The following is a 21,478-nucleotide window of genomic DNA, read 5'->3' on the forward strand; positions in this document are numbered from 1 at the left end:
CAGCTGGCTCAGGCAGAAACAGCGCGCTACTTCAGAATCCTGCCTAACCTGACTGCTGCCTGAGCTGGGAACAAAGGCCTGCCAATACTCTTATAACACCGGGTGGGTGCACAGGAGAGGGCGAACAAAAAAGAGCTTTAAAAAGAATCATCACTAAGGCATCATTAGAGAGATCAAAGAAAAATTCCAGCCTAACTATGTGTACCGATGACATCCCAGCTGAGGGGCTCCGCTGCATGTCGTATCCATCTTTCCTGTTTGTGCTGATTATCTAAGTTTGTCGTTTTGTATTTATTCAACTAAGACAGAAATTCTTTTAGAAACCGCCCATAACAGTCGAACATTTTTCCACTACTGCAACAAAGCATTATTTCAGCCTCAGTTATGCTGCTACAAACCATGTGACTCTCTCACAACAAATTAATTTACTCTGGAACAACTGCTTGGAACTTTAATACCAAACAGTGGTGCAATGAAATTGAGACTCGAGAATGGCGGCAGAGAAAAAAAGAAGGCAGCCAGTGACAGTCAGACAGACCATGATTTTTATTACAATGACGTTACCGGACTGGCATCATCCAGCTCAAAATAAATAGACAATCTCATCATCGGTCTCCTCTAGCTGCTCTGGAAAGGAGAATAATAGCGGCTACTAAAGACCTCAGCTTATTGAAGACTTTATAATATAATTCAAGCCCATATTTCATTAATAATATTTCCCCATCGTTCCTGCAGATAATTTGTGCCTCTCGCTGGCATTCCTCGTCTCTCTGTGCAAGCTGCGCCCAGTCAATCATAGCGTTTCCATTTTCAACAGACCCAGTTTCTATTCTAAAAAAGCCTCGGGACACAGAGCAGGCTTTGTGCACAGCCTGTTTCCTAGTGATGGGAATAAATAGCAATGGGAGACCATAGGGGGATGATGGGAGACAGAGGGGGACAGGCGCGAGCAGGGAGGCAACGCCGGTGAGGGAGAGACCCTGATGACCAGTAAATTAAGAGCTCTGGGCTGGTTAGGCGACGCAGGTTCTGTGAGGAGTGCTGAATGGTGAAACAGTTAGGGAGACTTTAGGATTTCAACATATTTGTCGACGATCCTAAAATATAGACAGATGTTTAAGAAGATAAAAATTATACTGACACGACATACAACAAGCTAACTTCACTTCTGTTACAGTTTCATTCAGCTTCCATCCTCAGCCACCGTAAATGTCAACAAATCTATGGATGACACTCCGTTTTAAAGGAAGCCTTTGTATTTTTTCCTCCTATAGGAATGCTGCATGTCAACCACCACATTAAGGTCCAATTTACACTCCAACCAGCCAGACCTCAAGTCCATTAGTTTAGCAGGCCTTGACAGTAAATACAGTTTTTCATGAGTTAATTACACCTTTTAGAGGACAACTGTTGCCAAACACAAGATGTCTCAGCTGTTTTATCGGAACCCTAGCAGGGCGGAGGAATGAGCCGGGGGTATTTAAAGGAGCGGGAAAGGCGGATGATTTCACTGCCGTAGGGAAAGTCCCTGAGATTCCCATCATCCCTGTGAAAACAGCGGAGATTTTCGATAGCGCCTGCCACTTCCCTGCCCAGCCAGCGCCCGGAAACATGGACAGATTCAGACCAGATGTGAACAACTCGCACACACACGGAAACACCAGAAACGCAGAAAAAACAAAAGGATGTATGGATACACACTCCTACTGCATGCGCAATCATGCGTGTTTGCACTCAGCCACTACACACTTAGTCACACACACAAACTAAGATTTAGAATGATTAGATAACACCTCTATAGATAGTATCTCAACTCGCACGGTTGCACGCTGATCCTAGGATAGTATTATTTCAGCCGTTCCAGAGAAATAAGTCTGGATCCAGCTCACCCCTGCTGATCTGATAACAGTTAGTAAGAGCAAGTAGGCAAACACAATATAAGTCTTCCATAATTAATGGCAGCATTAGATTGAATCTGAGCCTGAGCACAGAGATCTTTGACTAATGGTTGGCTGTTATGTCCTGGCTGGGAATATCCCTCAAATACCGTATACATTTCTTTTAGCCGGATAGTGGTTTGTGTAGGGATTTTGCATCGTGTGGTGTATCAATGTCCTTTTAAAAAAGCTTCAGGAGCTTCAATAGTTAAAATATTAGAAATGTTTGAAGAATTTTGTGCCTTTTTTATGAATTTTTATAGCAAATGTATGTACACATGAAATTACAGGCAGACAACAAAGCTTATCAAACACAGGACACTGGTGAAACAGCTATGCTAGGCTAAGCTAAGCTAAGCTAGGCTGCGTGCAGTGTTAACGAATTTTGTACGGATTAAAAAACAAGATATAATATAATAATTAGTGCATGCAGGAGGTGGTGACAGTCACAGGTCTTTATGCTTATCTTAGATAATGTCTCCAAGCTAGAGACAGATTTTATTGATGTGCCAGTTCAGTCTCTGCTAATTAGCGCACCCCAGCTCTTCTCATATCTGGCTGGCGTTATGGCCGGGTTGCTATTAGACAGCCCTCGATATGATTCAGCTACTCTTCATCGCATCCTCAGATGTGGGTGGCTCCGTCTGACAGGATGACAGGAGGCCCAATCTAAACAGAACCAGCAGATCTGCTCTGCTGCAATGGTAAACTCACCGACGCAGCAAAGCAGAACAAAGACTACCTACAGTAGCTGCAGTCTAAACAGGGGACCTGGTGTTTTCCCCCCCATAAATTAAAACATTTGACAGCAAAGAATCTTAACTAAATCTAATTCCATGGTGTAATCTGTAAAAAAAAATAAGTGTGGGAGATGTTATTGTTTTCCCCCCCATAAAAACAATCTAGTAACCATTGTGGTCCTATATACTTTAAAGCCTGTTAGAGCAGGCTGGTTATTGAGTTATTGCTTTCACTGTAATGTTTGCAGAATAATTATAAACCTTAGCCAAACAAGTTCAGAGCTTAGACATATTACCACAGCATTAACAAGAATACTGTAACAGATTACTGTTATGAACTTTTGGATTTGAGAGTTAATAAAAATGTGAAAATGACTTGACTAGAGCTTCAGGTTCTAACCTGTGAATGATGCAATCAATGACGGCCAGGTTAGGACCCCTGCTGAATAGTTAGTAGGCCACAACCGCTACACCAAAGCCATCAAATTGTGCGCTTAACATAACTGTCGCAGACAGCAGCTCAAGTACAATTCAACAAGTCAAAAGAAGAAGCTGCAGGACACACCTTTGTAGGGAATTCAGATGTCAGCAATCAGGCAAATATTTGACACGTAGTAGGAGTATTTCAAGGATGTTTCTGCGAGTCACCGGACTCTCTGAATCAAGTTCACTTCTCTTTTGTTTAGATAATTGTAGTTTTCACTCTGGAAACAGTGGTGGTTTCTGGCTTTATGAAAAGTAGAAACTGAACTGACCTGGGTCATCCTTCAACAATCATATCTGGATAAAATTCTTTCCCTAGCAGCGGCAGGGTCATATAGACCAGAGGGGGGAGGATCCTCCCATCCTCCCAGCTTAAATCTGTTGGAAACACTGAGAATAGTTGGAAAATAAGAGTCTACAAGTGAGTCAGGTGTGAGTCTGCAATGAGTTGATATTATTGCGTAATGCACAGCTGTCTGAAAAACTTGCTAGCACCGTTTGAAGTAATTGATAAGCAAAGAGGCATGCAATTTCAATGGACTGGACATTTTGAACTGATCCCAGATTACCATCATTACTCCTGGCTATAGCCTACGCCCGAGGCTGGAATCGACTGTCATTGCCTATCAAGAAGTGTATTTTTAGAACGCTGATCTGTTCATTTAAAGCTCCTCCTCCTCCTCGAACTTATCAAGTTTCAAGTGTCACCACAGAAACATCAGTGGGAAATTCTCCTACCTCAAGCCTGACTAAGTAAAATCTGAGGAAAATGCAGAGCAACAGAAAATCCTGAATAAATGGAATAATTTATATATTTGGTGTCACATCGTGCCCTCTAAGCCCTTCAGTCTGGTTTATGATCACCAGGAGAGCCTGGATGAATGTATCACTGGGGCTGATTCAGACCCCCCACCTCTCCCCCAATACTCATGGAGCCTGGGTTGAATCAGCCCGTCTGTGTTTGTGTGTGTCAGTCATCTCACGGTGGAACAGTAAACTGGATGAATGAATACGCTGGTTCCATATTTCACTTTTTTATTTGGAGCTTTCACAGTGGCCATGTTGTTTTTGTGAGTGGTCAGAAACAATGAATTATTTCACGTTGCAATCTGAAGCTGGCAAAGCGTGGCTTAGTGGGTGACAGCCAAACGCACGTCTACCATGGGGGTCTGGTATAAAGGGAGACGAGGTGGGGAGAAGAGAAAAAGAAGAGAGCAGAGAATAAAAACAGAACTGAAGGGGGGAAAAGAGGGAAACGATGATGAGGTGAAAAAAGAGAGGAGAGAGGAGGTGTAGGAGACGAGGCAGCGAGCAAAGGAGTGAAGGAGAAAGAGGGAAAGGGGGAGCCAGGCTGTCGTGGAGCGCTGCCAGCCGTCTGTGTGGTCCATGCGTTCCAGCCCGGAGGAAGCTAGCCAGGCAAGGGAAGGGCACACACACACACGCGCACACACAAAATTCCCAAAGGCGATACATTTATTGAATGCAAACACACTTTATACACATTTGTACAATACTGTACAAAGTTTAAAGAGCACCAGCGCGCACACACACGCCACCCACCAAACGCACACACACACACACAGAGTTTAGCTCATGTGTGGCTTTCAGACAGGCTCCTTCTGCACCTCTCTGCTCGCATTAACGTCTTTTGATTCAGAACAGGGGAGAACAAATCCATCTGAGATGTTTTTGTCGCATCTCGGGGCCAAACAAACCCAGACTCTGTCTCGTTATCTTTATATCTCCTTATGATTCACTTCTGCCTCCCTTTCTCGCTCTCCATTCTTCTGTTGTCTTCTTTGTCTCTCCCTCCCACTGGATTATTTTGTTCTTTAGACGCCTTGGCACGTCTTCAAGGGACTTCATAAGACATTCAAGTGACTGGCCGCCTCTAGAAAAGCCTGAAGTATTTCTTTTCTTTTTTCCCTCTGCCCTTTTCCCCACCTTCCTACTCTGTTCATCGTTCATTTCATTGCCTTTTTTTCCCTCCTGATGTTTGGATGACTTTTATTTGTTCAGCTACCATTGTAAAAGCTGTTTCAAGTGTGGCTGTAGCCGATAGGTGAATCTTCTGAAATCCTCTTTAATTACTTGGATGATGAACAAAAGAACACTGCTTCAGTTACTGCTTAAGGCAGTAACTGAAAGGGTACAATAATCCAGACACGTAGAGGGCTTCATTCCTGAACATAATTCAAGGATATTAAATGGTATCTGTCTGACATCATTTGAATTTAACGGTTTAATGCAAATGGCACTTTAGCACTTACTGTACAAGCCCCTGCAATGGCATTTGTAGGTGTGTAATATATAAATGTTTGGAGGCATTTTTTTGTATCATTATATCCAACAGTAGGCACTACATTTTGCGTATTAACCCAGCTGAGAGTGTGCCAGACAAGAACCAATCACAGAGAAGCTCACAACACAGCAATATTGACACAAGCTGCCCACAGGAATCACAATAAGGTGATAAAGAAAAGAAACCACTAAAAATGAAAGAGCAGCAAATCTGTGTCAGAGTGTGTCTGCGATCGCTTTATTTTCAGTTTTAATAAAGTGTCAGTTCATTTTATTACAAAATAGCAACTCTTTTGTTGGCTGTTATTTTCTCCGTGTTCTTTACTGTAAATTAAGTATCACTCATTCAGTTTAAACTCATTAATTTAATAAGCTCCACAACAAAATCTCACCAAGTAGTAACACTGCAAATTAAGTGACATGTTTTTGTCATCTTGGAAATGTCTGTGGAATCAGTGCAGGCTTCAAAATGTCTGTTCTAGAACACCATCTAGGTGCTCGGGGCTGTCCACTGCAGGTATTTGTGGGTGATAAAAAAGTGTTTCTACATACTAATAAACATCATGGCTTCTTTATTTTGCATGCAAATTTCAAACACTTTGCTTGTACTGTTACATTCGGTCTGTGAGATAACATACATTTCTCCCCTGTAACATCCCATAATATCCTAACAGAGATAACAGGCAGTCTGGTCAGTAATCGGATTAATGAAGCAATCTGGCAATCAGTATTAATTAACCAAATGAGCCTATCAATCATGCACCACTCCTAATGCCAAAGTCCTGAGTCATCTTTTTCCAGCTAAACTGAAACGTACGAGGTTTTAATGAAGATTATCTTGTCCAAGAGAAATAATCAAATTATATATATTAGAGTAAGCAGCTTTTTATTCTGGATATTCCTAATCCAGATTTGTGAAAACAATGATGGAACTTTTGCCGTGAGGACTCCCCAGCTTTGGAATTCCTGGTTAGGAAAGCCAGCGTTGATTTTCCTGTTTTGGGGGTATATTTATAAAAATGTTTTTTAAAATCATTTATTTCATAATATTATTGAAAATATGCACACACTCTTGTCTTCAGTTTTACTCTGCAAAGCACCAAGTAGCTGCAAGTTAAGTTATTATCATCAAGTACATAGAGAAGCATAACTCCATATGGAAGTATTGTGCATCTAAGTGTGTGTGAGAGTGTGTGTGTGTTGCACGAGTTTGGCTTGGCAGACAGGTCTCCTGAACCACTAATATTGTCTGCAGGCTTGTAAGTACCATGGCTTCTTCACCAGACTTGTTAACACCCTGACCAAACCTGAACCAAAACACGACCCCGTCCCCATGCCCAGAACCCCCGAGACCATACGGCTTCAAACCCCATAGTGCAGAGACGGGCCTGACCGCTAACCTCCACTGCTGACACACAACATTCGCGCACACACACCAAGTTATGAGAAATAACCACCGTGTTACGCCACAGCAAGACACAGTATGTGTAATGCCACAATGGTTTTTGTCACCCTCTGTGCTTGTCTGTCATCAATTAACTATAATGAGAATAGTGGGTTTGGACAGAAAGGCTTGTATATTGCGTTAATACGGCTCGGCTATTATCACTCAGGAAGTTTGTCTCAGCTGGCCACAGCCACCGTCAGGAGCAGCTGAAAGGAGACAGAACCACCTATAAAAGCATATTGGTTTAAACAACCACTCCCTGTCTATTAGCTCAAAATGACATTTAATGAGACCTATTAGCTCTGCTCCAAATCAGCACTGTGGCTACACTAGACTAATGACACCAATAACACACATTCTGCAAACCATGTCATGTGGGGGCACACCAGCAGACACAGGCGCTGCGAGAAACGCACGTGAGCAAACGGATACGCACATCTGCATGTGAGAGCACACACGGGCGCATGTATACACACAGTCGATGAGTCGTCTGTGCGGTGGCAAACCACAGGTTAACCAAGAGCTGTCAAGCGATTAAGCACAATACGAGCCACAAAAACCAAGTTAGCCTCCCGCTAATGACACAGTGGCCAGAGGGACCTGACTAACCACTTACCATACACACACACACACACACACACACACACACACACACACACACACACACACACACACACACACACACACACTGTAAACCTCTGAGGAAAATTATACCACAGATCTTTATACTTGGGCCTCGCTGATTTTCGTCACCGACCACGCAATTAATTAACTAAGGCTCGGGTCCACAGTTCAGAGATGTGTGCCTTACTGAGTCACAGGGGTGGTCCTACTGATATTAGACAAGGGAGCGCTGGGAAAATGACATCCCTCAGGAACACTCATATGGCTACCATAAGGAGCATCAAACAAGTTAACACAAAATCTACTTCCTGAATGAGACACCCACAACCAGGCAAGCAATTATACGGTTAGAAAAAAAGTTAACAGAAGCATAAAGAATATTTGGACATTTGAACTTTTATGTCAGGAACCGGCTGAAATCTTCTGCTATTGTCAACTTATTTTCCAGGAGGAAAACAAACAAACAAAAAATGCCCCACAGTGTTTTCAAAGAGGAGGGCCACAAAGGGCTAGTGTATGTCAACTTTAAGATAGCCTACTGTTCCATCTCTGAGTGCAACCCTCCCTGGTGGGGCCTGGCTATACCACAGGCCTCCTAATTATCCACTCGTTTAACACAAAATAGAGCCGTAATGGCCAACAAAGCCCCCCCATACCCCCTCCCAGCGTCTCAATGAAGCGTTCACAGATAGAATCACAGTTTTGGAGACAGTCACTGCTCTCAGCTCAGAGTCTCTGCGCTGAAAACCTGGAGGAGGGGGAGGCTCTGTGGAGAGGGCACATGTGTGTTTTGCCACCCTCCGACCTCGACTTAATGACCCCTGAGAGGGAGACGTGTTCTGGCTGTAGTTTCTGGGTAAATTACACCACCACTGTAATTCTGACCACTTAGCAGCAAAGGAAAGAAGTTCAGGGGTTATGCATGATGACATAGTCTTTATTGCTTAAATTACTGTCCTGAGACTGAAGTTGGAACATGCAAACTCTAGCTTTATGTTTTTTTACTCAGGCTAAATAGAAGAAAAAACAATGCCTGTGAGAGTGAAGTCTTGTGCCAGTGTACCCTCACCTGATCAGGTCTCTAGCTTAAAGACTCGCTTCTCGTGTGTTCAGGCTTCTGGACACAAATCTAAGACGGCAGCTCTGCTGAGGCCGCACCGAGCTTTTCTAAACAAATTCACTTCCGACTCCCATCTGCTCGCCACCAAATAACAGGACTTGTTTGAAAGTCATCTGGGGGGGTGGGACAGCAGATGCACAGGAAATGCTTTTGATCAAACAAGATGGCTCGAGAGCGAGAACGGATGGTGGGGAAAAGTGGGAGTGAGCGTGAGTACATGTGCGTTTGAGGACAAGCATATGCCTTTGTTTCAGGGCGCATGTTGATGAGCGCTGAATGTCGAGTGTGTGAGGCATTTTTTGGCACCACAGGCAGGTTTCCTACAACGAGAGACTGATGGTGGTACTAATCCTAGTGTCTCCTGGCTCCTCTGTGTCTCTGTGTGTCCTGGTGCCATATGTGACAGGACAGGCGGGGTGAGTTGTTTGCGATGTGATATTGTTCATTGAGACGCCATGAGATGAGAATATGCTTTTTTTTTTATGAATAGGGAGGAGGGTTGTGGAAACAGCTGCATGCCAGACCAGTTGGCACTGTTGGCTATAGTAAAGTTTTTTTTTCCCTCCTCAGTTGTTTTTATATGGCCCATTAAAATGAGCTGATGCTAGCACTCTGCTACCCCGCGTACCCTCTGAGGAATACGTTGCCTCACATTTTATTTCTCTTCTGTCTCTCAAAGTGTCACATGGGAGGCTAGACTGCTTTGTGAGAAGTCTTTAAGTGATTGCTAATTAACACAATTTAGAACCTTTTCCTGTAAACCTTTTCTTTTTTGTTAATTTCCTCGTTTTATTAGTGTCATCATTTAAGCCGGACGTTCGACTCTGTTTGCTGGCTGGACACATAGCTCAGTTAAAGGGCACTCCACTGAGTTTGCATATCAAGAATAGGTGAAGAACTATGTAAAAGTTGAGAAGTATTTTCCACAGTTAGCTCCCTGATATTATCATCATCACATATATGAGCTAGAATCTGATCCCACATAACACGATGGGATTCTACTTATTCTAATGAAAAAGTAGAATCCCATATTTGAAAGCTTGCAAATTGGCAAATTGAAAGAAGACTTAGGATGCTTCCTTGTGTGTGTGCACTTATTTTCATACTGTACTGCTTGTGCGTGCATTGGTACTCACTCCTGGGCTCACGAGGTCCGTCCACGGTGACCTTTATGGCTCGGTGGTAAGTGGCCACTTGTGGCGGGTTGGTGAATACTGTGATTGTCAGAGTGAAGCTCTTGCCTGTAGTGACATCAAGCAACATCAAATGACAATTGAGACAATGGCTAGTATTCATCTCTACAACATCCCCAAGTCACAAGTGTGGTTGTGATCACATAATAGCCAATACAAACTGGGGAAGAAACGACTTCGAGAGGATTAACAACAGACAACATTGGCTGTTTGAGAGGGTCTATTTAGGTCCTTTGGCAGAGTCTAAATGGAAGACTGACTGCAGGAGCCAGTATCGTGTTATCCAGAATTTCTAATGCTTTGTGAGTGGGCGAGAGGCATTTTAATAGTCACTTCCTTTCTCGATAATCCCCAGCAGTTGCTGCCTTGGGGTTGAGTGTTTGTCTGTGCAAGTGTATGCGTCCCTATGTGCATGGATGAGGAATGCTATGAATCAGAGTCCAACAGCCAAGTCAGCAGGAACAGTAATATCTGAGGTATGCAGATGCAATGAGTAACCATGGCTACACGTTGGAAACAGGAAGCGGGGGTAGCAACTCATCCGAGCCCCTGTCTATTCATCCATACACCTGTGTGTGCCATCCCCTCTTCCATTCTGAGCCCCAGCTAAGTGTAAACATGCTTTTCAAAGATCAGATAGCAGTCAGACAGAGGAGATGCAACAGGCGTCCCTCATACCCGTTTCAAGGTGCATGTGGGTGTTCCCGACCAAGAACCCCAGAGGGTTACTTCAACGATATCAGGTGTGGTATTTGGAAAGATTAGCTCTATGATTGCAATCAATTAATGACTTAAGTGGTTGTGAACAGTTTCAACATAAAAATTGACCACAATTCATGGATAAACTGTAGAAAATAGCAACTAAAAGGAATTTCTAAATAACTGGAACACATAAACTAATGCTAGCTAGGGTTAAGAGTTGAAATTATTAGCTGACAGTAAGGATAAACAAATGATATCACTAGCTCAACACAGTGGATACTAAGGATGCACCGGTACATCACCAAAATACTGGTACGGACCTTTGACTTTGTTGATATATTGTTACATATTATAAATAAAGTGACACATACTGATGATCTATGATACAGTGGGGCATCTTGTGCATTGTGTTCCTGCTTCACTGCTGTTAAAGCTGCTGTCATCTCTTAATTGTGATCCTGTTTGTGCTTCCTGTCAAGGTAAGGTTGTACGCTATGACGCTATTAATTTTAATGATGTTATCAGCGATATCTGAGACCTCTGAACTAGCCGTCCTGTGCATCTGTGCTATCATCATACAGAGGCACCACGTCAGCCCTGTAACCATCAATCCTTGTGCATCTTTGTTCTCTCTCTCTTATTCTCCCGTGCATGACTTTCAGCTATCTAACATCCTATCAGTTCACTTCGCTTGTACTTATCTGTCATTGCAGGGTATTCATTTCAGACACCTCGTAGTCTGATCTCCCCTGGCTCCTATGTCACTTCCTGTTACTAGATTCTTTGTTACAGCAAAGGGACGCACGCAAGGTCTCTGTGGCAACAGGTCAAACCCAAATGCCTCGTTGTCTCCTCTTAAAACTCTGTCACTCCTCGGCCCTCCTGACTGCTCTGCTTCCTCCCCTTTTTGACAGCTACAACAGAGAAGGAAACCGGGAGGAAAAGTTGCTGGTGGAGCTGCTGACAGCACTTATCACCATCAACTTACGACAGGCGACTTTTTTTCTGTGAGATTTGTACAAAAAATAAAATAGTTACAGAAAGCACGGCGAGTGCAAGAGCACATCAGGAGACCCAAACGTACATGATTTACCGACATGACAGTAAATGATGCAAATAGTCACTTTCGTGATGCCAAACATTTGAAGAATGCCATTGGACTTAATAGGCGCGCTTCTCTGCCTGACAGCGTGAAGATATGCGCAGAGAGTGATCAGCCGTAGAGCTGCAGCACCACCCAACATGTTTATGAGCCTGAACTGAGCTGGGTCATATCAGGTGAAAAGGAAGAAAAAAAAAAAAGCCTGTGAGTTTGATAAGTATTTCTTGTTATCAGATTCTCGCTTTTTAATGTGGCTGACACTGGAGAGCTGCGCATTTCTATCTTTGCACAGTTTGTTTCTCAATCTAAAAATCACAAGTACGAAAAAGCAACTCGTCTGGATTAAAGGATAGAAAAACATATCGAGAAGTATCGTTTCAAGGGAAAGAAAGGGGGGAGCAACACGCTTCACCACTCGGGCTCTGCGAGATGGGTGGTGGGATTTGAGTCTGGAGTCAGAGAGATCATTATGTGGTTGCCACGTAGTGAATGTGGCCACTAATCCACACCACTGAACCTAATAGCTACTACTGTGTTGTAGTGAAAGGAGCACAGAGAAAGTTCCAGGCCTCACCTCTGCCGCTGCGGCCCACAAAACGGAGGTCATTGAAACGTGCTACTTGGTTCTTCATCACACCTGAGGCGTTCCGCAGCTCAGCGGAGTAGTTCTCATCGTTGCCCGCCATTACGGTGACAACGGTCCCATCAGGTATATCTCCCAGGGCTACCACCTGTTAGAAGCACAAAAGTTCTCCTTTCAAAATTTCAATCTGACGTAAGCTACATTATATTCCACTGCTCCTGTGGGGGGAAAGATTTTACTTTAAATATCAGAAGCTGTGGGAAAACAAAAACATTATCGTCTTCTCAGTTTTGACTATTCAAAGCTTGTCTAGACTCATCATTTTACATCCTGCCATCCTCCTACAAATTAGGTTGATAAATGGATTTAATTTTAATGCCTCGAAGCAGCCTGATATCATGATGAATGTCCTCAGTTGAATCATGTAAAATGCAGTCTTTCAAAACAAAAGCGCCAAGGCCTCGTGTTATCATTTAGATTCTTGGATGCAGATGAAAGAGGATAAGTAAGGCCACAGAAGTGGAATAATTACAGAGCTGTAGTTATAAGAACGGTTAAATAACACTTATATTTAAAAAGTGTCACATTTGATTTGGCTGTAGCTACAAATTTCCACTTGAGAGTGTCTTTGATCTGCCGTTTAAATAATACCTGTCAAGTAATTAACAGAGGCTTTTCTTTGCAATATCATGCAAGCCAAAAACAAAGAGAAAAAAAGGAACAAAAATAGGCCAAATACACAAAAGCATTATTCTTTGGAGCATTAGAAATATATTTTTCTGATTCGGAGTATTAAAAGCTTGAGGAAAATGAAAATGTACAGACTAACTAAATGTAGACAACATGCTGTAATGTTTATTAAATAATTTTCACATTTGATGCAAATTGTCAAAAAAGAGAAATATCCAATACAATGAAGTCTTTGTTGCTTATTTCACTGGATGGGAAGTTGCTTTAAAAGGCTTGTATATTGTATTAAACTAATTCACAACATTTTCTGATTCTCGGAAATAAATATTATAATGATTTATTTTAAACGCAAGATGAAAACAATATGCACATGTGGCTCCTTTCTTCCAGACGCTGACTCATTTTCCTACAATTAAAACCGTCAGACTAATGCCCTTAAACTTCAATAATATTATTTTTTTATGCATTTCCTGACTATAATTTATTTTTAATGTCACAGTAATAACTTCCGGATTCTGCATGTTTACATTAATAGCCATTAAGGCTTGGAAACTCAAAGAAAAAGCTTAAGAGATAAAGAGGTAAATAATCGAGTGAGAGAAGGTTTTTAAAAATCTGAACTTCTCCTCATCTAACGTTGTTAAAATGTCTTCAGAGAAAGATGACGCGTTTATTGTTGTTCAAAATCAGCTTTGGGCTTCATTTGGTAGTTTTTTTTCTAGCAGTGAGCCATGATAGCCATCAAAAGTCGCTTTATTCGTTCAGCAGCGCAGCGCTGAGTCGGGACTCACCTTAAAAGCGACGGGTAGAGTCTTGTTGCACCGCCAGTGGGAGGGCAGGACCGAGCAGAGAAAGTTGGGGCTGTCGGTCCTCACTAGCTCGGCCGGGTGGTCCGCGATGATCTCGGCCATACTGCGGTTTTCGTGGGGGCGCAGTCTTGGCACCGCCGCCGCTGCGTCCGGCTGCCCGGCTGGAGAGCTCACATCGTTCATCTTTCCTGGGACCGGCTGGAGGCTACTGGACGGCGGACTGAACCTCCGACTGGCGCTGGGATCTACGGGAATTCGCATCACAACAGCGTGGATTATCAGAAAAGGCACCAAAGGCTCTCCGGCTGCTCTCTTTCTTTCTCTCTCTCACACAGGGAGAAACTCAGGAGCGTGCGCCGCTGCTCGCTGAACCTCAGCGCGCCTGCCAATGGAAAATGGGACTCGAGTGAGCGCACACCGCGTTTCAAAACCCTCTCCACTACAAACTTTAGTGGTCGCCTTCAAACGACATAAAATAGACTTCTCCAGCAAGAAAAACAACCCTTAAAAAAGTTGATGATGCTTTAAATGACAAGTTCTTTTTTTTCTTTCTTTCTTTTTCAAACTCCTCGGTGGAAGAGTCCATGTGCCATAACGCTGGCGTAGTTGCTCATGTGCGGATATAAATAACATCAAATAAATGTCCGAGCTCGTAATAGGCTATACAATTACAAAAAAAGCACGTCTAAAATGGAACAGCAGACCCAGATGCTCAAAAAACGAAAAGTTTTTTGTCTGTCTCCCTTTAGTGAAAAGTCAAAGCGCAGCTCCAGGTGCGTCATTGAAGTCTTTGTGCCAAACTGAAAGGCTTTCTGAAAGTCCGCAGGCTATGTACACACAAAAAAACCTTTCAAAGTCAAAGGGATAAGCTTTAACAATACTTTACAGGGTTATTTACAATCCCGCGACGCCTGCAAATTCAACATATTTTTCTGTTAAGTCTTCCGGCCGTGCCGCTGATTTTGTGTAGGGTTTAAAAAAAAAGGTTTAAAGACGTTTGAAGAGAAAAAAAACTATCGCCGGTGAGATGAAGGAGGCGGAAAAACGAATCCCGGTTTTGTAGCCGTAAATGCGGTTAGTGTTTGGAGGCCGGGGTTTCCCGTGCTCAGGCTTTTTGTGGTTTATATAGCTCGAGCGCCCAGCAATTATTGCGCTGATGCGACTCCAACACGTGGTGTCTGGAGTCAGATGCATTCCCTCCGCCATAATCTATCACGCCTATATAGACTGCCGGACAGATCTCCCTGTAAATGGCCATAACTTCATGAAAGACACGTGGAGCTGCGTTTCACGCCTGTCTCTTACCTACATTTCAAAGTTTGCTCACAGCCTATACCGTACGTACCGACATGTTACCGCTCCCCTGGACCATCAGCGCGCTCCTAACAGCGGAGGTGCTCATTTTCAGTCAGCAACGCGCACATCAGTCCATCAGACCGTGTAGTGTTACCGCCGTGTCCTGACCGTAAACGGCTCACAGACGCGTTCAGAGAGAGCCGAGCCGCGGCGAGAAGCGAGTTACACTCCATAAGGTATAGGAGTGAGTGAGTCACCGGAGAGCGGTGAGTCAGGTAGAGGCGCAGGGGTAGAGTTTCACTCGGTCACAGGGGAGAGCTGTTGTGCAGGTGTACAGGTATTCTACTTTACAGGGGCTTTAATTTATGTTTATCCATCCACGTGGCCGCCCTGTGAACCGACTGCGCGTTTGGGAAAGGCATTTATGGAAAATCCAACTTCAACAGTTTCTGTGCCTCATACAACTTGTTAAATCTATTACACGGTCGTTTTATTACACATAGACCGAAAATAAACGATCTATCTATATAAGCAGCACCAAAATGAGACTCCTTGCGTAATTACGCACAACTTAAAATGTATTTGCATATTTCAAAACGAGATCACATACCGAGTAGTCCATTTGACGCAGCTTTTATTTCCTACTTTGACACACTTATTGTACTTTACTACAACACTACATTATTTAACCCGTTTTCTTATTTAATTGCAGAATGTGTGAGACACAAAAACGCCGAACGGCTGTAAATTTAGCCAACAGTGTATCAAATTGTAAAAACCAGCTCAATGTCAGCCAACAGCAAAACACTGCTTACACATGTATGCATCCTTAAAGATAACCCGGTAATTTACAACAGAGGAACTCTCACAGGAGCCACTTTTCAGCTTTAGAAATGCTGAAACCTTCAGTTGATTTTTCGGCACTTGCGGTTTTTATTTCCGCAGCTGCTGTTTTTTGAAACTCAGAAAATGAATGAAAATAATTCTCAAGAATATTTAACACAACAAAAATAGTAGATCTGCAACTCATGACATAAAAATCATGCATTTTTTAAAAGCCTTATTTTTTTTAAAAAACAAAACAAAAAGTGCTACATACATCCTTACATCATAACAAAACAGAACAAATAAATTAAAATAAATAAAAATCACACTTTAACTTTTATGGCTGACATACTCTTTATGCCTGCTGCACTGAAAACAGTGAGAGGGCCTACTTAGCTTGTCCCTCTTGTGTCTACTGTAGAGGGCATCATTTACCCTCTGTGAGCCTCTATATCTCAGCCGGCACTCATCACCCACCCCACCCTCAGCCCTGATTACCCATCGGTCTCCCAATGAGACTTTTCTGGATGCCACATCACACATCAGCATGTGTACTGCCACTCTGTGTTCCATTTCCATTGCTCCCAAACAGGCTTTTATTGCAGTGAGTCTTTAAGACAAAGAGCTTTGATACTCCAGGCCTGTTTCAAAATAAATGGGACAAGTGGGAGGCACAGCTGTTGGGTTATTTGGATCCAGTCAGAGCCTTTGTAGCTTGTTTTTATGTTGTAAAGTTAGATGCAGTTTTATATACTTTGCTAAAGATTGCAGTGTTGTAAGAGAAATAATGTAATTCACCGTACACTACAGCCCGAGCGCTTGAAATAAGTCAAGTTCTTAAGTTTCACAAGCAAGTATGTGTGCACATATACATGTCTATTAAGTTGTGTGTGAGTGTGAGGATGTGGGAGGAATATATATATATAATGTCTGAAAGCACTGACACGCATCTGGCACCTCGTCATGTGGACGGAGGAGGGGGGGGCGAGTGATTGAGTTACGCTTCCCTTCTGTGTGCCCCAAACACCAGAAATATGGTTCACATTGTCCAACATTCTCAAAGATCATGTAACAATTCATGGATGGATAAATGTGAATAGTAGTAATTAAATCTGTAATAGTGATAAACATGGACTTGCAGGAACCATGGAGCCGGTTATCCCAACAGAGTTAAGTTTCAGCTCTGATAATATCGCTTTTTTATCGTTGAGTAAATGTAGAGTAATGTGGAAAACACCCTTAATGTTGTAGTGGAATCTAGTTTAGGAAATTTAAAGGAGGGGGGCCAATTTCATGCCATCAGCCAAATCAGCCTTATTACTTTAAATCCTGACTTAAATTTGAAGTGGAACTGTCAATGTGCACGTTCTATGAATAACAGACCCTTTAATGAGAACATTACACAAACTCACCAACTTTTCTAAGTCAAACTAATCATGCCTAAATTTAGATTTGCTGCACTCTGTTATTGTCCCATCAGAGGCAACGTAATTTTCCCGGCCCAACCCCAGGGCCCCAAACAGCCCCCCCCCTCCCTACCTAGCCGTGCTTTAAACTCTGACAAGCTCAGCTCATCAAAGAGTGTTTGTCCCATCTGACTCCGCTTTGCTTCTCCGCTGCACATCCAGCATCTGTCTTCCAGCTCCCTACAGGATACGGTCCACACTCATACAGCGCGAGGGCTTTTTACCGTCTGGCTCTCTGTCATTCAGAGGTATTGGGCAAAATCTGCACAAGTTCAAAACGTTTGATGTTCCAGAGATGTGACGGAAAGATGGCGTTAATGTGCCAGAATAATCCGTTCAATAAAAAAAGAACATACCATGCCTACCAAAATAACATTTTAGGAACCCGACAACTTTTGATTAAATGCGAATGCTGGAAGGTTTCGGGCAGAATTGGCCTTTTAAGGATACTCCGCTGATCCTCCTCAGCATAAACTGATTTCATATGATGTAGTAATGAATCTAGCATAAAGCCGTTTAGCTTTTCAGTGGTTCTGCTGCTTGCCTGGTGCACAGCTGGATCGTCTCTCTCAGCTCTGGTATTATTCATCTACTGTGTTACACTGGCTTGGAGTCACTGCACAGTAGGAGAAGTCACTAACAGTGAGGAACCACAGTATAGCACATCGAGCAGGATGTGCGTTTTATGATTTATGGTAATATTGTATTTCGGCAGCTCAGTTTCAATTATTTGTTTTCAATAAAAATCAAACTTAGCTGACATTCTCTTGACTAATTTTCCTGTCGAGATATCAAGCGAGTAATAAAAGTTTCTGTTCTCGTTCCCACTTGGAATGACAAAGAGTGTGTGAACCGCTAATATGTGCACACATCCACCGCCTATAATGTTGTCAGCAAACGAACTGCGCAAAAGCTTCTCCCGGCGCGTCTGTGACCTTCACATCTCCCTCGCTGTTTGACATTCAAAGGGACGCATTCAGACACGTACTTACGAGGCGCGCGTATCCTCGCTGTGAACAACACCTCATTAAGGAAGATGACAAGACACAGGGCTCAGTGTTTCAGCTAGAAATGTGTGTAAACTTTCCAGTTTAAGCAGGAAACAACCAACTATGAAAATACGCTCACTTTTAGCTTTCTTAGAAAAATAATTTGTAACATTACGGTCATATAGCCTCACTCTTTCGCTTCTTCATAAGCATATACTGTACTCTCATCCAAGAGGAAAAGCACAGCCACTTAAGACTCGGGATTAAGACTCCATTTCACAGTGCTGCATTTTTCAAGACACTTAATTATAGCCTTCTAGAGGAGCGCAGTGACGAGGCCCAGGCTTTTTCAGCTCTAACGGGATGTTTCCATGTTTGGCAGGCCACCAGCCAAATGGCCTGCCAGCAAGCCAATCAGAGAGCCCACCAGGCTCTGCAACAAAGCAGCCAGAGATCCAGCACACGATCCAATCGACCAAACCGACCCGGAGAACAGGCATGTAGCTGCAGAACCAACTAAACTAGTGGGCCGGTTAGTTAGCCAGCAGAGGAGGATGACGACGGACAGAAACTTTGTTCCTTGTGACCTCATCGACACAACCTCAGCGACTCACATCCCAGCGCTGATCCCAGATCATAGCTAAGCCCTTAATGACTGTTTGTGATCGAGGCCGTGACATCACTGTAAACTGTTAGGACGAGGACAGCACGTTCTGTGGTGTGTGAGTGTGTGTTTGTGCGTGTCTCTATGCAACTGCCTTCACAGAGAGCAAACCCAAAATACATTAAACTCTGAGAAAGCCGGACCGGCGATTGCGCCCTCGAAGTCTTACATATGTATACATGCGCTTCGCTGAGGGGTACAGAAAGTTGTCTGATATTTTTGCTCAGTTTTTGAAATGGCACGGAGCAGCGTGGAAAGAGATGGAGACACGGAGGGGGCGGCTGCTCACTGCTTGTGGCAGGAGGGTAAAGAGGGAGGGAGGGTGGGAGGGGTATAAAGACAATTTCCTCTCTGCTCTTATTGCTCTGACTGTCTGCCGCCTACTGCCTTCACGGAGGTCCCTAATTGAGATCACTTGTACTTAAAAATAGGAACAAAAAAGGAACTTCTGTGGGCTGGAAGATGGAGAGGAGAAAATAAAGCAGCAATATGTGACGAAGGCTGCCATTAAAGAGTCCCAATGATAGATCTGAGTGGGGCGCAGAGCTGAGAACTCTTTCTGCGTCTGCCAGGGAACCTTCAGATGTTGACGTGTCACACACCACCTGCTGTCACTTCGCTTAAACCGTGCATGTGGAAGAGTGTATTTGTAGGTTTTCTGTATGTGCGTGTGTGTGGGTGGGTGTTTGGCTCTTTGATGGGGTAGGGTGACAGTGCCTGTGGCTGAAGCCAAAAACATGCCAAAAAGGGGTACTTCAGTTTTTCCACTTTTACATGCAAGTGTTTGTAGGCATTTCACAGTTTGTCTTTACATTGCTTGCAAAAGAACACTCTCAAAGCCATCAAGCATATCTGGGCAACCCCTCGCCATGCAGCTTGTGTATCATTAGCTATGCTATTATTAGTCTTTCACTTTAATTCAGCCGTTTCACCAATCAAACTCTAGCTGGAGCAGCTTTTCCCAGACTTGGTCCCAGAATGTCCTTAAAGCTGTGCTGGTTTCCCCTTTAAACCGTCTATCACTCAATCAGGTCTGATCCTGCTATTAATCAAACAATGAGCCCCTCTCCTTGGAGACCAGTTTGACAGATTGGCTTGAAGGCAACGCAGCGTATCCAGGAGTGGTACTGGACCACTGCTGGGAACAGGAACCCTGTAAAGAGCGTTTTTCTTGGACCGGGACCTTCTGTAGGTGCTAAAGACAATACAGACACTCGGGCTAGGCCAACATTCCACTTTACACTTTTCCCTTCCTCTGTGTATTTCACTGGTCTACTTCCCCTCTGCAAACTAGCCGGCTAGTATCAAAATATTTATAGTACATCTGCAAGACATGCTGTTCTCATGTATCCAGGCCGTTTAGCCCTGTGTTCATTATGCGAGGTAAAACTAATACCAGATTTACAGGGGGAGATTTCTCTCTGTTCTCCCCGTCTGTGTAGCACGATTGAGGATGATTTATGTGAGGTATGGACGCACAGGCGAGATAGATAGAGTGACTTCATGGCAAGAGGCAAACAGCCTGCAGCCCAGACTAGCACTCGCAGGGGGGGTATTGGCTATCACTTGCCCATTTCCACCCTTTCAGCTGAGTGTAGAGGAAGGTAAGGATGGAAAGGCAGTGGCTGGAAACAGGGGAGGAAAAGGAAGGAGACAGGAGGATGTATGCATGTATGTATATACACAGAGGTGGGGTGGAGGAATGTCCAAGGGAACTGGGTCCAAATTGAGGTACGGGGGTGTAGAAGAGGTCCAGATGGAGGGGGGAAAATTCTGTCATGGATGCTCAATTGCACACAGACATAAACATCTAGCCATAGATCGAGTAAGCCCACGCCTGGATATGTCCCATATACATTTCTTGTTTGGGAGCTTTAGAATTTGTATTAAATATACCGTTTATTTTGCTTGGCTGTCATGGATGGACTTTTAAAGCTCGTGTAGAAAAGCTTAGGACGAAGTTCTGGCATCAATTCGCTTCCTCCTTTTTGGGAGATAATCGACATCAAAACTGTCAGTCAAGTGAATATGTCCAGTGCCAAGACAATAGCCAATCAGATAAAGAGAAAATGAAAACAACAGTAATGGGCAGGCAGCGCGAGCAAGCCACTGCAGTCGGTGTGCGTCGAGAGTGTTTGGATCTCGCTTTTTTTTCCTGATCTCTTCCTGATCGCAGTCCAGCTCGGAGCAGCTCCAAAACACTGAGTCTGAACTCCACAACCTGGAGCAGTACACACCAGTTTAAATTCCAAACCATTCAGATGTCAAAATGGCCCCGGGACGCCTTGGCTTTTGACGTGTAGGATGAGATGTTGCTAAATGACTTAAAGAGTTAAGTTGAATCTGTCACGGCTGATGCAGCTCACTCAGAGATTGGCTTTTGCCTAAAACCTTAGCCTATAATTACACCGAGACTATTAGGCTACTGGTCAGAAATGAGTCACAGAGAGGTGGGGGTGCGGAGAAAAAGAGCCGGGTGGATGGAGTTCACTTTCATAGCTTCCAGC

The 21,478-nt window shown here is 43.6% G+C and overlaps 1 protein-coding gene across 5 annotated transcripts in view; it reads right to left on the reverse strand.

Annotated features, from left to right (window-relative positions):
• runx2b (RUNX family transcription factor 2b) overlaps positions 1 to 21,478 on the reverse strand; it is a 41,151-nt gene that overhangs the window by 8,488 nt on the left and 11,185 nt on the right. For 2 of the 5 annotated variants that reach the window (XM_085382173.1, XM_085382170.1), the window contains exons 3-5: positions 13,714 to 13,976; positions 12,224 to 12,380; positions 9,789 to 9,893 (exon numbers count right to left, since the gene is read on the reverse strand). In XM_085382173.1, the coding sequence (XP_085238299.1) occupies positions 9,789 to 9,893; positions 12,224 to 12,380; positions 13,714 to 13,976 (525 nt within the window). Of the gene's footprint in view, positions 1 to 9,788; positions 9,894 to 12,223; positions 12,381 to 13,713; positions 14,053 to 15,076; positions 15,203 to 21,478 lie in introns of those variants that run through there. The other 3 variants (XM_085382172.1, XM_085382174.1, XM_085382171.1) reach the window with 3 other exon arrangements.

Source organism: Rhamphochromis longiceps, linkage group LG15 (assembly GCF_057381845.1).
Source record: "Rhamphochromis longiceps isolate RC_006_pf linkage group LG15, R_longiceps_female_GT1.1, whole genome shotgun sequence".
In the NCBI taxonomy this organism is placed as follows: Eukaryota; Metazoa; Chordata; class Actinopteri; order Cichliformes; family Cichlidae; genus Rhamphochromis; species Rhamphochromis longiceps.